This window comes from Hypanus sabinus, unplaced genomic scaffold (genome assembly GCF_030144855.1).
Source record: "Hypanus sabinus isolate sHypSab1 unplaced genomic scaffold, sHypSab1.hap1 scaffold_644, whole genome shotgun sequence".
Taxonomy (NCBI): Eukaryota; Metazoa; Chordata; class Chondrichthyes; order Myliobatiformes; family Dasyatidae; genus Hypanus; species Hypanus sabinus.
The window spans coordinates 97,845-114,182 of record NW_026781500.1 but is presented as its reverse complement, the minus strand read 5'-3'; the positions used below and the strand labels follow the sequence as shown (position 1 = coordinate 114,182).

Here is a 16,338-nt window from a genome sequence, read left to right as displayed (position 1 = left end):
AACGACATAGTCAATAGACAATAGGAAATAGGTGCAGAAGTAGACCATTCGGCCCCTCGAGTCTGCACCGCCAGTCTTACGATGATGTGGTAGATTCAATTTAGTTCACAAGATTGGAGGGGGAGGGAGGGAGGGAAGGAGGGAGAGGGAGATGTAATCCAAGTAAACAGGTGTTGTCGACCTTTTCCAATGCCCATCAAATCTTCCAAGTTAGCCAGACGTGACCAACTCAAGAGCACCTTCTTCAAGAGAAAGTCTCCCAACCCAGGCAAGGGTTAGACTCTCCGGTAGATCCCACAGGTTCGCTCTTACACGCACTAACAGCCACAGATCGATTCTTCTTTATCGATCCTCAAATCCCACCCTTGTGGGTACAAGAAAGTCCAACTAGCAGAAACTTTCATCACTAGCCTTTGAGCGTCTGCGTGCCCTGCGAGTAAAGCAGTTACGTGTGTTTAAATACCGTTGAGCTGAACACCAGCTGTCCATCACGTAGCTCCGCTCCCTCTCTCTGTAAGAAGTCGCTTGCTTGTTCTGTGTCGGTAAAGCATCATTCTGACCTTGCTTAACCACACAGAACATAAACATTAGCTGGTCACCATAGCAACCCAGCACTTCTGCAGAAATCCAACAGCGTGTCCAACGTCAGTCTCGGTTCTCTTTGCATTTTAAAGAGACAGTCCACAGAAAGCATGAACCCCAGGGACACATTACACAGGGGACACATCGCACAGTATCCACCCAAACGAGATTCTTCAGTTTGGCCAAACTGGACTGGGGGGGGGGGGCTATAACCCCCTCTGTTAAGCTGCCAGAAGAACTGAGAGCTACATAAGATTAGATGATGGAGTGAATCGCTTCCTACATTCACAGCCGGTGAATGGCCTCTCCCCAGTGTGAACTCAATGATGTACACTGGTTGATTTGGCTGAGAGAATCTTTTCCCAAAGTCCGAGCAGATCAGTCTCTACCCAGTGTGAAGTCGCTGGTGTGCGTTTAGGATGGATGACTGAGTGAATCCTTTCCCACAGTCTGAGCAGGTGAATGGCCTCTCACCAGTGTGAACTCGCTGATGTACCTTCAGGTGGGATGACGAAGAGAAACCCTTCCCACAGTCTGAGCAGGTGAACGGCCTCTCTCCAGTGTGAACTCGCTGATGTATCTTCAGATGGGATGACGAAGCGAATCCCTTCCCGCAGTCCGAGCAGGTGATTGGCCACTCTCTGTGAACGCTCTGGTGTGCCTTCAGTTGAGATAACTGAGTGAATCCTTTCCCACAGTCTGAGCAGGTGAACGGCTTCTCTCCAGTGTGAACTCGCTGATGTACCTTCAGTTGAGATGACTGAGAGAATCCCTTCCCACAGTTTGAGCACGTGAATGGCCTCTCTCTGGTGTGAACTCGCTGATGTACCTTAAGTTGAGGTAATTCGGTGAATCCCTTCCCGCAGTCTGAGCAGGTGAACGGCTTCTCTCCAGTGTGAACTCGCTGATGTACCTTCAGTTGAGATGACTGAGAGAATCCCTTCCCACAGTTTGGGCAGGTGAATGGCCTCTCTCCAGTGTGAACTCAGGTGGGATGACGAAGAGAATCCCTTCCCACAGTCTGAGCAGGTGAACGGCCTCTCTCCAGTGTGAACTCGCTGATGTATCTTCAGATGGGATGACGAAGCGAATCCCTTCCCGCAGTCCGAGCAGGTGATTGGCCACTCTCCGGTGTGAACGCTCTGGTGTGCCTTCAGTTGAGATAACTGAGTGAATCCTTTCCCACAGTCTGAGCAGGTGAACGGCTTCTCTCCAGTGTGAACTCGCTGATGTACCTTCAGTTGAGATTACTGAGAGAATCCCTTCCCACAGTTTGAGCAGGTGAATGGCCTCTCTCTGGTGTGAACTCGCTGATGTACCTTAAGTTGAGGTAATTCGGTGAATCCCTTCCCGCAGTCTGAGCAGGTGAACGGCCACTCTCTGGTGTGAACTGACCGGTGTTTCAGTAACTTATATGACGAAGTGAATCCTTTCCCACAGATTGAGCAGGTGAATGGCTTCTCCCCAGTGTGAACTCGCTGCTGGTGTCTCAGTAAGTGAGCTGATGAAGTGAATGCCTTGCCACAGTCCAAGCAGGTGAATGGCTTCTCCCCAGTGTGAACTCGCTGATGTACCTTCAGTAGAGATGATGAAGTGAATCCCTTCCCACAGTCCGAGCAGGTGAACGGCCTTTCCCCAGTGTGAACTCGCTGATGTACCTTCAGTTGAGATGACTGAGCGAATCCCTTCCCACAATCTGAGCAGGTGAACGGCCTTTCTCCAGTGTGAACTCGCTGATGTATCTTCAGTCGAGATAATTCAGTGAATCGCTTCCCACAGTCTGAGCAGGTGAACGGCCACTCTCCGGTGTGAACTGACTGGTGTCTCAGTAGCTGATATGATGAAGTGAATCCCTTCCCACAGTCTGAGCAGGTGAATGGCCTCTCCCCAGTGTGAACTGACTGGTGTCTCAGTAGCTTATATGCAGAAGTGAATCCCTTCCCGCAGAGTGAGCAGTTGAATGGCCTGTCCCCAGTGTGAACTGACTGGTGTCTCAGTAACTGAGATGACTGAGTGAATCCTTTCCCACAGTCTGAGCAGGTGAACGGCCGCTCCCGAGTGTGAACTCGCTGGTGAGCCATTAGGTCAGATGACAGAGTGAATGCTTCCCCACAAATTCTTCAGATGACCAGTCTTTGCCCAATGTGAACTGACTGGTGTGTCCACAGGTGGGAAGACCCACTGAATCCCTGCTCACACACAGAACAAACAGGTGAATGGCCTTGTCCCAGTGTGAACTTGCTGATGTACCTTCAGTTGAGATGACTGAGTGAATCCATTCCCACCGTCTGAGCAGATGAATGGGCTCCCCCCATGTAAACTAATGGGCGTGCCAATTGGTCAGATGATCAAGTGAATCCCTCCCCACAGTCTGAGCAGGAAGGATGATCGGCTGAATCCCTTGCTCCTGTTCTTAAATATCTGGACAGAGACAGCAAAACTAGCGTGTTGTGTTCGAGGTTCCCGTAGGCAAATTCCTTGTCATTTTTAACCTGTAAAAAGATTTACAAAATCCATCAATGGGTGTAGGACATTTCTAATGAGATCGCTTGAGTTGTCAAGGTGTGACCTGGCATCACACTGTTACAGTGAAGTTCAACCCAAGTTGGAGACAGAAATCATCTCCTGACGCTTTTCCTGTCTCTATAAGAATGGGGCATCTCTGCCGTCTCCAATCTGTGACCTGGCTCAGTTTGACTCTCTCTGTTGGTATTGTTCCCTGTTCCCACTGAGCTGCATGGGTTCCTGGCCCCACAGTAACTGAAACAATCTCACACAAGTAGCCTGCAATCCGTTCCATGCTCCCACAACTTTCAGTGTAAATAAAGTTACCCCTGACATCCCCTCCGTATCAACTTTCAAGCACCTTAAAACTATACCCCTTCACGTTAGCCATTTCAGCCCTGGGGTAAAAACCTCTAGCTATCCACACGATCAGTGTCCCTCATCAACTTATACATCTGAAAAAGGCTCTAAACATCAACAAAGATATTATACATTTCTTTGAGGATTTGTTGGGAATAGACAACGTTATGACAGTATAGATAGGGTACAGGTAAGCAGCTTTTTCCACTGAGGATGGGTGTGATGACAACCATAGGTCATGGGTAAGTGGGGAAGTGAAAATTTAATGGGAACATTTGGAAAAGCTCTTTACTGAAATGGTCGTGAGAGCGTGCAGTGAGATGCCAGCACAAGTGGTGAATATGAGTTCGGTTTCATCATTTAAAAGAAGTTTGGATGGGAGCCTGGATGGTAGGGGTATGGCGGGCGATGGTCCCGGTGCAGTTAGTTGCATTAGACAGTTTAATTGGATTGGGCAAATAGCCTGTTTCCGTACTGAACTTCTCCATGTTTCTATGACAGAGAAGCTGGCCAAACTTGTTTGGAAGGGAAAGATAGGAGTGACAACAGAGCAGCAATGGCTGGAGTTTCTGGGAGAATTCAGGAGCTGAGTGATCGATACATTCCAAAGAAGTGGAAGCATTGTAAAGGCAGGAAGACACAACTGTGGCTGAAATGAGAAGCCAAAGCCAACATAAAAGCGAAAGAGATGGCATCCTAAAGAGCAAAAACAATTGGAAGCTTTTAGAAACCACAGAAGATGACCAAAAATAAGTCAGATGAGCTCGGGGGTGGAATTATGATACTGTTGTCATTAATGAGTATTGGTAGCACTTAACAGTCTGAGGCATTTAGAGGAACAAAATATCGTGGGCCTCAATATCTCTTGAAATCCAAGGTTCCCTGCACCAGTTACCTTTCAGCATACAAACTCTACACTCTCAAAAATGTCTCTTCTGAAGGCCTCCCGCTTACCAAGTACTCCTTTGCCAGAAAACGGCCTATCCCAAACCACACTTGTCAGGTCCTTTTGACACCATCAAAACTGACCTTTCATCCCCTCTGTTCTGTTCCCCTAACTAACGAATCCCCTACCACCCGTTTGACTTTCCTCTGCCAGGTAATCCCTCCCTCCCCAACAGTTTGTAAAGCAGCCCACCTGGCTATTGTGTGGGATGGCAACAAGATTACTCTGCGATGGCTATTTAACTTCATTCCCCTTCATGTCTCTCAACCAGTTTCCTGTGTCCTGCACCTTAGGTGTAACTCACCTCTCTTCATGTCATATCTATCACCACCTCCAACTGCTGGATGATCCACAATTCATCCATTTTCAGCTCCAACTCCTCAAAGTGCAGCTGGGTGCACATCTTGTAGGTGAGGGTGTCAGGGACACTGGAGTTCTCCACACCAATGTCCCCTCTAATTTGTAATCACCAGTGTGCACAGAAATCTTGTACTGTGCATTCTTTTACCCAGTGACAACATGTGCACTGCACATTTTATATAGAGAGGTATTCATTTTAACAGCCAGCAAATCACTGTCTGTAAGAACTGTGATCTCCTCTGGGCTCGATTCAGTTCATCTGCCCTCTCGCACCATGTCACAGGCCTGTAACGGGTAATGAAGGATTTTCTCACCAGTGCTTTTGCACTTTGTCCATAAGTGGTTTGCTTGCTAAATTATGCTTTAAAAAGTCAGATTTCCAAATATCACTCCAATTCTTCCCTCTTGTAAACTCTCCAACAACTTTTTCATCACCACAATACACACAGGTATCACCAGTTTCTGTATTGTACATAAATATTTCCCCTGAACTCTCCCCCAATGACTGACGGTGGTGACCTCAGTGATGGCAATGCCAATGAATATGAAGGGAAGGACAGTAGTCTGTCTCATTGGAGTCTTTCACATTTGTGAGGTGAAAGCTACTTGTTGCCCAGGGCAAAGGTTTTTGATATCATTATCTTCCAGAGAGAATGGTACAAAACATGTCGTCACGGGTAGAAAAGTCCAGAACAAATGGAGGTGGAACAAGCAACACACACAAAATGCTGGAGGAACTCAGCAAGCCGGGCAGCATCTATGGAAAAGAGTACTAATGCTGAGTTCCTCCGGCATTTTGTGTGTGTTGGTTGGATTTCCAGCATCTGCAGATTTTCTCCTGTCAGTGATCGGAGGTAGAACAAAGGCGAATTTCTCAACTGGTGATGTAAAAGATTTTGTTCCCTTTCTCCGAGTTCCTAATCCTTGCATTTAGATAGCTGGAGCTCAGCTCTGTCTGAGAGATCCATCGGTTCCCATTCACTCAGCGGCCGGAAGCTCCTCGGGGCCCGTGTACGGATCGTGAGGCTGAGAGAGAGGGAAGAGAGAAGGACTGTCTCGGGATTGCGGACTGTGATGTCCGGATTTCACAGGAATCGTTCTGAAGTCGGTGTTTCAGAGAAAAACACGGAGAATCACTCTTACCTCCATCCGACATTCTCAAGGCCTTCAGTGTACTGCGCGCATGCGTGATACTCGGGGACGTCCTCAGCCTGACGCCTGCGCATTTCATCGGTGCCTCAACGACGGCGAAATTTTTAACTCATGGCCCTATGGGTAATCACGGTGCCATTAAAGATTTGTGCAGGTACCGGTTCAAGGTCCATACCTTATTTTTTCGTGTGTATCGAAAAATCTGCAGCTGTTTTACCGCAGAAAGCGGCTCCCATAAGCAATATACTCAATATCAACGCCTATCGAATGCCAAAGTAAAATGCAGTTATAAAACATAGGAGATTCTGCAGTTGCTTGGAATACAGAGACGCACACACACACAAAATGCTGGAGGAACTCTGTAGTTCAAGCAGCAACTAAGCAGCGGATTACACAGGCTAGGCATGCTGAAAGGGCTCGGTGTAAACGTTGTCTTTTTATTCCTCTTCACAATTGCTGCCTGACTGTTGATTTCCACCAGTATTTTGCAGAAATTAACCACCTTTTCTTTTCGATCAACCAGTTTCCAAATGCTTCTAATCTTTCTTTTGTAGCCACATCCTGCTGGTCTGATTCCTCCTCCTCGTAAACTCTAGACCCCATCTCTCTTTGCAGCCCCAAAGCCTGACTCAATCTGGCAACTCTTTGGTTTCTGACTCTGCACCATCGAAGATTCACTCGCTAGACAGCTGTCAGACTTTAGAGGTGTATTGTGTTACGAGACTGCAGGTTCCTTTACTGCGAGTGCGTTTTTAGTGCCTGATTGAGGTCTTTGACGTAAAACACAAAGGGTGAGGGGGCGGGAGAGGGAGAGAGGGAGGGGAGGGGGGAGGGAGAGGGAGAGAGGGAGGGGAGGGGGAACGGGGGAGGGGGAGAGGGAGGGGAGGGGGAACGGGGAGGGGGAGAGGGAGAGGAGAGGGGGAGTGGGGAGGTGGTGAGATGGGCGACGGGCGAGAACGTCACAACCACAGTGAGCTCATCGTCTTATTCAGCCCGGAGACAATCATGCAGGAAATTCATGCAGGTGTATAAGATGACGAGAGGCATTGGTCGTGTGGATAGCCAGAGGCTTGTTCCCAGGGCTGAAACGGCTAACACGAGGGGGAATAGGTTTAAGCTGCTTGGAAGTAGGTGCAGAGGAGATATCAGAGCAATGTTTTTTAAGCAAAGAGTGGTGTGTGTGTGTGGAATGCACTGCCAGCGACGGTGGTAGAGGCGGATACAATAGGGTCTTTTAAGGGACTCTTGGATAGGTACATGGAGCTTAGGAAAATAGATTTCTGTGATTCTATGAAATTCAAGGGAAATCTTCTATTCCACGGAGTGGTGACTAGTTGCAACCTGTCACCTCAGGGAGAGTGAGAGGGGAACGGCAGGGGTAGATTTTGATATACGGATATGGAACAGAAACATGGGCAGGAACCAGATGGGCCGAGTGGCCTTTCTAGTTGACATTGTGAGTGTGGTAGAGACAGTAAGTACCTGAAACACGGGATTTTAAACAAAACTGTTTTAACTTTCACAGATCCACGATATTAAACGCCAGTCTAGTTTAAGACTAACATCAGCAGAACAGACTCCTCCAATGCTCAGTGACCAGGGTTCAGTCCTGGGTGCGATGAGCAGCCGCAAGAACTGCAGAATTTGACAGTAACAGTCCCTCATGAACCTGCAGCTGCCTTCAGTCACCGTGATGGTTAGACTTTTAACACAGAGGTGATTTGAACTTCCTCCCTGATGTAGGAGGGTTCAGACCGAAGATGTAGCGGAGAAGGAAAACAAAAAGATAATAAAGTTGCGTGCACCGTTAGGGATAAGCAGAGAGGAAGAGGTGGAGAGTTTCTTAAATGCATTTATTTTAATGCTACGAGCATTGTCAGATAGGTGGATGAGGTTAGAGCATGGATTGAGACATGGAAATATGATGTTGTAGCTATTAGTGAAACATGGTTGCAAGACAGGTGTGATTGGCAACTAAATATCCCTAGATTTCGTTGCTTAAGGTGTGAAAGAATCGGAGGGCCAAGAGGGTGAGGCATTGCATTGCTTGTCCGAGAAAATATTACAGTGGTATTTTGACAGGACAGATTAGAGGGCTCGTCTCGGGAGACTACATGGATGGAATTGAGGAATGGGAAAGGTGTAGTAACACTTATAGGGGTGTATTATAGACCACATAATGGGGAGCGAGAATTGGAGGAGCAAATTTGTAAGGAGATAGCAGATATTTGTAGTAACCACAAGGTTGTGATTGTGGCTGATTTTAATTTTCCACACATCGACAGGGAAGCCCATACTGTAAAAGGGATGGATGGTTTCGAGTTTGTAAAATGTGTGCAGGATAGGTTTTTGCAGCAATACATGGAGGTACCAACTAGAGAAGTGGCAGTGTTGGATCTCCTGCTGGGAATGAGATAGGTCAGGTGATGGAGGTATGTGTTGGGGAGCACTTCGGGTCCAGTGATCACAATACCATTAGTTTCAATATAATTATGGAGAAGGATAGGACTGGACCTAGGGTTGAGATTTTTGATTGCAGAAAGGCTAACTTTGATGAGATGCGAAAAGATTTAGGAGTGGATTGGGACAATTAGTTTATGGGAAGGATATAACAAAGAAATGGAGTTCATTTAAAGGTGAAATTTTGAGGGTACAGAATCTTTATGCTCCTATTAGGTTGAAAGGTTAGAAGTTCGAGAGAGCCATGGTTTTCAAGAGATATTGTAAACATGGTTCGGAAAAAGAGAGAGATCTATAATATAGGCAGCATGGAGCAAATGAGGTGCTCGAGGAATATAAAGAATGTAAAAAGAATCTTAAGAAAGAAATTAGAAAAGCTAAAAGAGGATCTGAGGCTGCTTTGGCAAGTAAGGTGAAAATGAATCCAGAGGGTTTCTACAGTTATATTAATAGCAAAACGATAGTGAGGGATAGAATTGGTCCCTTAGAGAATCAGCGTTGACAGCTATGGGGGAGATTTTGAAAAATGATTTTCATTGGTATTCACTAAGGAGAAGGTTATTGAATTGTGAAAGGTAAGAGAAACAAGTACGGTAGTTATGGAAACTCTGATAATTAAAGAAGAGGAGGTACAGGAGCTTTTAAGGAATATAAAAGTGGACAAGTCTCTGGTTCCTGATAGGATATTCCCTAGAACCTTGAGGGAAGTTAGTGTAGAAATAGCAGGAGCTCTAACGGAAATATTTCAAATGTCATTAGAACCGGAGATGGTGCCGGAAGATTGGCGAATTGCTCATGTTGTTCCATTGTTTAAAAAGGGTTCTAAGAGTAAACCTAGCAATGATGGGCCTGTAAGTTTGATGTCAGTGGTGGGTAAATTAATGGAAAATACTCTTAGATATGATATATAATTATCTGATTAGACAGGGTCTGATTAAGAACAGTCAACATGGATTTGTGCATGAAAGATCATGTTTGACAAGCCGCATTGAACTTTTTGAAGTGGTTACTAGGAAAGTTGACGAGGGTAAAGCAGTGGATGTTGTCTATAGGGACTTCAGTAAGTCCTTTGACAAGATTCCACACGGAAGGAAGTTAGGAAGGTTCAATCATTAGGTATTAATATTGAAGTAGTAAAATGGATTCAACAGTGGCTGGATGGGAGATGCCAGAGAGTAGTGGTGGATAACTGTTTGTCAGGTTAGAGGCCGGTGACTAGTGTTGTGCCTCAGTGATCTGTACTGGGTCCAGTGTTGTTTGTCATATACATTAATGATCTGGATGATGGGGCGGTAAATTGGATTAGTAAGTAAGCAGATGATACAAAGATGGGTGGCGTTGTGGATAATGAAGTAGGTTTTCAAAGCTTGTAGAGAGATTTAAGCCAGTTAGAAGAGTGGACAAAAAGATGGCAGATGGAGGTTAATGTTGTTAAGAGTGAGGCGCTACATTTTGGTAGGTCTAATCAAAATAGGACATATATGGTAAATGGTAGGGCACTGAGGAATGCAACAGAACAGAGTGATCAAGGAATAATGGTGCATTGTTCCCTGAAGGTGGAATCTCATGTGGATAGGGTGGTGAAGAAAGCTTTTGGTATGCTGGCCTTTACAAATCAGAGCAGTGAGTATAGGAGTTGGGATGTAATGTTAAAATTATACAAGGCATTGTTCAGGCCAAATATGGAGTATTGTGTGCAGTTCTGTTCATCGCATTATAGGAAAAATTTCAATATAATTGAGAGAATACGGAAAGGATTTACTAGAATGTTACCTGGGTTTCAACACCTAAGTTACAGAAAAAGGTTGAACAAGTTAGGTCTTTATTCTTTGGAGTATAGAAGGTTGAGGGGGGACTCAATAGAGGTATTTAAAATTTAGATGGGGATAGATGGATTTGATGTGGATAGGCTTTTTCCATTGAGAGTAGGGGAGATTGAAACACAAGGACTTGAGTTGAGAGTTAGGGGGAAAAAGTTTAGGGGTAACACGAGTGGGAACTTCTTTACTCAGAGAGTGGTAGTTGTGTGGAGGAGCTTCTAGTAGAAGTGGTAGAAGCGGGTTCGATATTTAAAAAAAATGTATAGGTATATCGACAGGAAAGGAATGGAGGGTTATGGGCTGAGTGCAGGTTGGTGGGACTAGATGAGAGTAAGCTTTCAGCATGGACTAGAAGGACTGAGAAGGCCTGTTTCCATGCTGTAATTGTTATATGGTTATATAATAACCATCCAGAAATTATATTACGGGATAAACAAGCAGGACTAACTCCCTCAATAGATATAACCATTCCCAACACCCACATTTCCCTTGACCAATGGAGCACCTCACAACAGGTATTGCTTGTGTCATCAGTCAGACAACCGAATTATTTTCTGTCAATCAGCTTCGACATGTCCCTACTCTGTTATTCGTTTCCACTCCCTGCTGCTGATTCCCTTCTCATGATCCGTTCTTACCCCAACCATTTCCCGGAGCCCCACACTCTGCCCTGTGCAGACCTGCCTCTGGTTTCTGACCCTGCTCCGTTGAACATCCAACAGATGGTTTCCCATTCTGCTTTCAGTCTTTAGATGACAGTGGTGTTCTCTAACAACACTTCAGAAGCAGGGAAAATGACCCATAATGTGGAAATGAGCCCTAAATAAGGATGTTAACTCCCAATGTCATTCTTCCTGAGCCCAGGGATTAGAGGGACAAAGGACATCTGAGACAGAACTGCAGTCAGCTCGACTTCTTCAGTCTGCAGAGAATTCAAGGGAAACCTCTTCACCCACAGAGTGATGACTGCTTGGAACCCATCCCACAGGGAGAGCAAGAGGGGAAGAACAGGGGAGGATTTAAAAGGACTGTCGTGTAGTTGAAACTCTGGCAAGGTCCAGGCGGCCTGAGTTGACTCTCTACTGTACACGAGGTGTGTTATAAATTCACTAAGTACCAAAGACAGAGTTTAAAATAGAACTGATTTATTTGCACATATCCAGAATATTAAACTCCAGTCCCATTAAAGGTGAATATGCAGCAGTGACCAGGGTGCAGAACTGGGTGTGGTGAGCAGCAGCAATAATTGCAGAGTTCAGCACCGACAGTCACTCTCGAAGTTGCATTCAGCAACAGTGAGGGACACACATCCAGTGAATGGTCTCTCCTGTGTGAACTCAATGATGCACATTTGCTTGATTTGGCTGAGAGAATCTCTTCCCAAAGTCCGAGCAGGTGTCCAGAGTCTCCCTGGTGTGAACTGAGTAGTGTGCTCGCAGGTGGGATGACTGAGTGAATCCTTTCCCACAGTCTGAGCAGGTGAATGCCTTCTCCCCAGTGTGAACTGACCGGTGTGCTTGTAGGGTAGCAAACCGTGTGAACGCCTTCCCACAGTCTAAGCAGGTGAATGACCTCTCCCCAGTGTGAACTTGCTGATGTGCTTGTAGGTGGGATGACTGAGTGAATCCTTTCCCACAGTCTGAGCATGTGAACTGCCTCTCCCCAGTGTGAACACGCTGATGTACCTTAAGTTGAGATGACGAAGTGAATCTTTTCCCACATTCTGAGCAGGTGAACGGCCTCTCCCCAGTGTGAACTCGCTGATGTATCTTAAGTTGGAATGATGAAGTGCATTCTTTCCCACAGTCTGAGCAGGTGAACGGTTGCTCCCCAGTGTGAACTCGCTGATGCACTTTAAGGTTAGATGATGAACTGAATCCTTTCCCACAGTCTGAGCAGATGAACGGCTTCTCCCCAGTGTGAACTCGCTGATGTTCCTTCAGTTCAGATGACGAAATGAATGTTTTCCTGCAGGAGAACGGCCTCTCACCAGTGTGAACTGACTGATGTCTCAGTAGGTGAGCTGACAACGTGAATCCCTTCCCACAGTCCGAGCAGGTGAACGGCCGCTCCCCAGTGTGAACTCGCTGGTGAGCCATTAGATCAGATGACTGACTGAATCATTCCCCGCAAATTCAATGTGCACTGACTGGTGTATCCAACAGGCAGGAAGACCATCTCAATCCATTCTCACCCACAGAACAGGTGAATGGCCTTGCCCATGGTGATCCAGCTGATGTACCTTCAGTTGAAATGACCGACTGAATCCATTCCCACAGTCTGAGCAGATAAATGGATTCCCTCCGTGTAAATTGACAGCATGCCAGTCAGTCAGATGATCGATGAATCACTCCCCACAGTCCGAATAGGAATGATGATCGAGTGAATCACTCCCCACAGTCTGAGTAGGAATGATGATCGAGTGAATCACTCCCCACAGTCTGAGTAGGAATGATGATCGAGTGAATCCCTTGTTCCACTTCTTAAATATCTGGACATAGACAAAAAAACAGCGTGTTGTGTTCGACCTCCCCGTAGATAATATCCTTGGCGTTTTTAACCTGAAAAAGATTTATAGTACATCAATGGGTGAAGGACAATATTTCAGACAAGATTACTTGAGTTGTCAAGGTGTGATCTGGCATCACACTGTTACAGTGAGGTTCAACCCAAGTTGGAGAGAGAAATCATCTTCTAACTGGGCACTGTGTAGCTATCTGGAATGACCATCAAACTCTCTGATGATCTTCCTGTCTCTATAAGAATGGGGCATTTCTGCCGTCACCAATCTGTGACCTGGCTCAGTTTGACTCTCTCCATTGGTATTATTCTCTGTTCCCACTGAGCTGCAAGAGTGCCTGTCCGCAAAGTAACTGAACACTCTCACACAAATACCCTTTGTTGACGTGCAGCTGGGATTTTCTTTTATCTACTGTCAATGTAAAGTGCCACTGTTTTGAAGCCATGTAAACGTTTCCTGCCCAGATGAATGGTTGGTCCGCACAGCTGTTAAAAGGAATTAAAAGAATAATCATATTATTTCAGGTTCTTGTCACTGTCATAGAAAAGCACAACACAGAATCAGGCCCTTTGGCCCATCTGGTTTGTGTTGAACTATTTAAACTGTCTGCTCCTGTACCCCTGCCATCCAGGTACCTATACAACCCTCTTAGAAGTTGAAACTGACCTCGCATGGACCAGCTGGGTTTTCTGCTCATTCCACACCCGGATGACCGTCAGTGGAAGAAGTTTCCCCTCATGTTCCCCTTAACATTTCACCTTTCACCCTTAACCCATGGCCTCTGGTTGTAGTCCCACCCAATCTCAGTGGAAAAAGCCAGCTTGCATTTACCCCATCTATAACCCTCATGATTTTGGTATGCCTCCGTCAAATCTCCCCTCAATCTTCTACATTCCAAGGAATTCCAATTTTGGGGGATATTAACATGCGAGAGGATTGGGAAAATCAGGTCAGCACTGGATTTCAAGAGAGAGAATTTGTAGAATGTCTATGAGATGGCTTTATTAGAGCCCACTCGGGGATCAGCTGTACTGGATTGGGTATTATGTGATGAAACAGAGGTAATTAGAGAGATGGAAGTGAAGGAACCCTTGGGAGGCAGTGATCACAACATGACTGAGTTCCTGTGAAATTTGAGAAAGAGAAGCTGAAATCCGATGTGTCGGTATTTCAGTGGAGTAAAGGAAATTACAGTGGCATGAGAAAGGAACTGGCCAAGGTTGACTGGAAAGGGACACTAGCAGGAAGGACGGCAGAGCAGCAGTGGCTGGAGTTCATGTGAGAAGTGAGGAAGGTGCAGGACAGATATATTCCAAAGAAGAAGAAATTTTCAAATGGAAAAAGGATGCAACTGTGGCTGACAAGAGAAGTCAAAGCCAAAGTAAAAGCAGAGGGCATAGAAGGAAGCAAAAATTAGTGGGAAGACAGAGGATTGTGAAGTTTTTCAAAGCTTACAGAAGGAAACTAAGAAGGTCATTAAGAGGGAAAAGAATAACTACGAAAGGAAGCTAGCAAATAATATCAAAGAGTATACTAAAAGCTTTCTCAAGTATATAAAGAGTAAAAGACAGGTGTGAGTAGATATAGGACTAATAAAAATGATGCTGGAGAAATTGTAATGGGAGATAAGGAGATGGCGGAGGAACTGAACGAGTATTATGCATTAGTCTTCACTGAGGAAGACATCAGCAATATACCAGACATTCAAGAGTGTCAGGGAAGAGAAATGTGCGCAGTCACAATTCCGACAGAGGAAGTACTCAGGAAGCTGAATAGTCTAAGGGTAGATAGATCTCCTGGACCAGATGGAATGCACCCTCGTGTTCTGAAGCGGAGGCATTAGCAATGATCTTTCAAATGTCAATAGACTCTGGCATGGTTCCAGAGGACTGGAAGACTGCAAATGTCACACTGCTACTTAAGAAAGGGGCAAGGAAGCAAAAAGGAAATTATAGACCTGTTATCTTGACATCGGTGGTTGGGAAGTTGTTGGAGTCCATTGTCAAGGATGAGGTTACGGAGTACCTGGAGGCATATGACAAGATAGGCTGAACTCAGCATGGTTTCCTTAAAGGAAAATCCTGCCTGACAAACCTAGTGCAAATTTTTGAGGAAATCACAAGTAGGCTAGACAAGGGAGATGCAGTGGATGTTGTGTATTTGGATTTTCAGAAGGCCTTTGACAAGGTGCCACACGAGGCTGCTAAACAAGATAAGAGTCCATGGAATTAGAGGAAAGTTACATACGTGGATAGAGCGTTAGTTGATTGGCGGGAAACAGAGAGTGGGAATAAAGGAATCCCCATTGAGTCCTGACGAAGGGTCTCGGCCTGAAACGTCGACAGTACTTCTCCTTATAGATGCTGCTTGGCCTGCTGTGTTCCACCAGCATTTTGTGTGTGTTGTTTTATAAAGGCATCCCATGCTGGTTGGCTGCCAGTTATCTGTGGTGTTCCACAGGGGTCCGTGTTGGGGCCGCTTCTTTTTATGTTGTATATCAACGATTTGGATTATGGAATAGATGGCTTTGTGGCAAAGTTTGCTGATGATACAAAGATAGGTGGAGGGGCCCGTCGTGCTGAGGAAACAGAGAGTCTGCAGGGAGACTTGGATAGATTGGGGGAATGGGCAAAGAAGTGGCAATTGAATTACAATGTCGGAAAGTGTATGGTCATGCACTTCGGTAGAAGAAATAAACGGGCAGTCTGCTATTTGAATGGGGAGAGAATTCAAAGTTCTGAAATGCAATGGGACTTGGGAGTCCTCGTGCAGGATACCCTTAAGGTTAACCTCCATATTGAGTCGGTGGTGAAGAAGGCGAATGCAATATTGGCATTCATTTCTAGAGGAATAGAGTATAGCAGCAGGGATGTGATGTTGAGGCTCTGTAAGGCACTGGTAAGACGTCACTTGGAATACTGTGTGCAGTTTTGGGCTCCTTATTTATGAAAGGATGTGCTGACATTGGAGAGGGTTCAGAGAAGGTTCACTAGAATGATTCTGGGAATGAGAGGGTTAACATATGAGGAATGTTTGACCGCTCTTGGACTGTACTCCTTGGAGTTTAGAAGAATGAGTTTAGAAGAATAGAAATATTTTGAATGCTGAAAGGCATGGACAGAGTGGATGTGGCAAAGTTGTTTCCCATGGTGGGCAAGTCCAGTACAAGAGGACATGACTTGAGGATTGCAGGGCGCCCATTCAGAACGGAGATGCAAAAAAAAAATTTTAGCCAGAGGGTGGTGAATCTATGGAATTTGTTGCCACGGGCGGCAGTGGAGGCCGGGTCATCGGGTGTATTTGCATTGTATTTATAGTGCAGGTCAAGTCGTTGGGTGTATTTAAGGCAGAGACTGATAGGTATCTGAGTAGTCAGGGCATCAAAGGTTATGGTGAGACAGTGGGGGAATGGGAGTCGAGGGGAGATTGGATCAGCTCATGTTGAAATGGCGGAGCAGACTCAATGGGCTGAATGGTCGACTGCTGCTCCTTTGTCTTATGGTGATTCCTGTGTATGTACCCTGGAAGCCTCAAGAAATGATCATGATCATAAATCAGGCCCCAGATAGAAAAGAAAAACCAGCACAGTTTGTTCAGTGTGTCCACAGTACTACAAAAATGTTCAACACGAC

The 16,338-nt window shown here is 45.7% G+C and overlaps 1 protein-coding gene across 1 annotated transcript; it reads right to left on the bottom strand.

Moving 5' to 3' along the window:
• Positions 1-387: 387 nt before the first annotated feature.
• LOC132389740 (zinc finger protein 239-like) lies at positions 388-4,819 on the bottom strand. The gene is made up of 3 exons (XM_059962311.1): positions 4,698-4,819; positions 1,876-3,074; positions 388-430 (listed from the first exon to the last, which is right to left on the bottom strand). The coding sequence occupies exons 2-3, from the start codon at positions 2,661-2,663 to the stop codon at positions 388-390; spliced, it is 831 nt and encodes a 276-aa protein (XP_059818294.1). The 5' UTR covers positions 2,664-3,074; positions 4,698-4,819.
• Between the last annotated feature and the right edge of the window lie 11,519 nt (positions 4,820-16,338).

Bases quoted from the DNA above. Each gene is read 5' to 3' on its own strand.
- LOC132389740 (XM_059962311.1), bottom strand. From the start codon at position 2,663: ATGGCTCACCAGCGAGTTCACACTCGGGAGCGGCCGTTCACCTGCTCA. The intron at 431-1,875 runs GAGGCCATTCAC...CTTTACTCGCAG, and splicing joins CAGCGAGTTCACACCAGAGA to GGCACGCAGACGCTCAAAGG.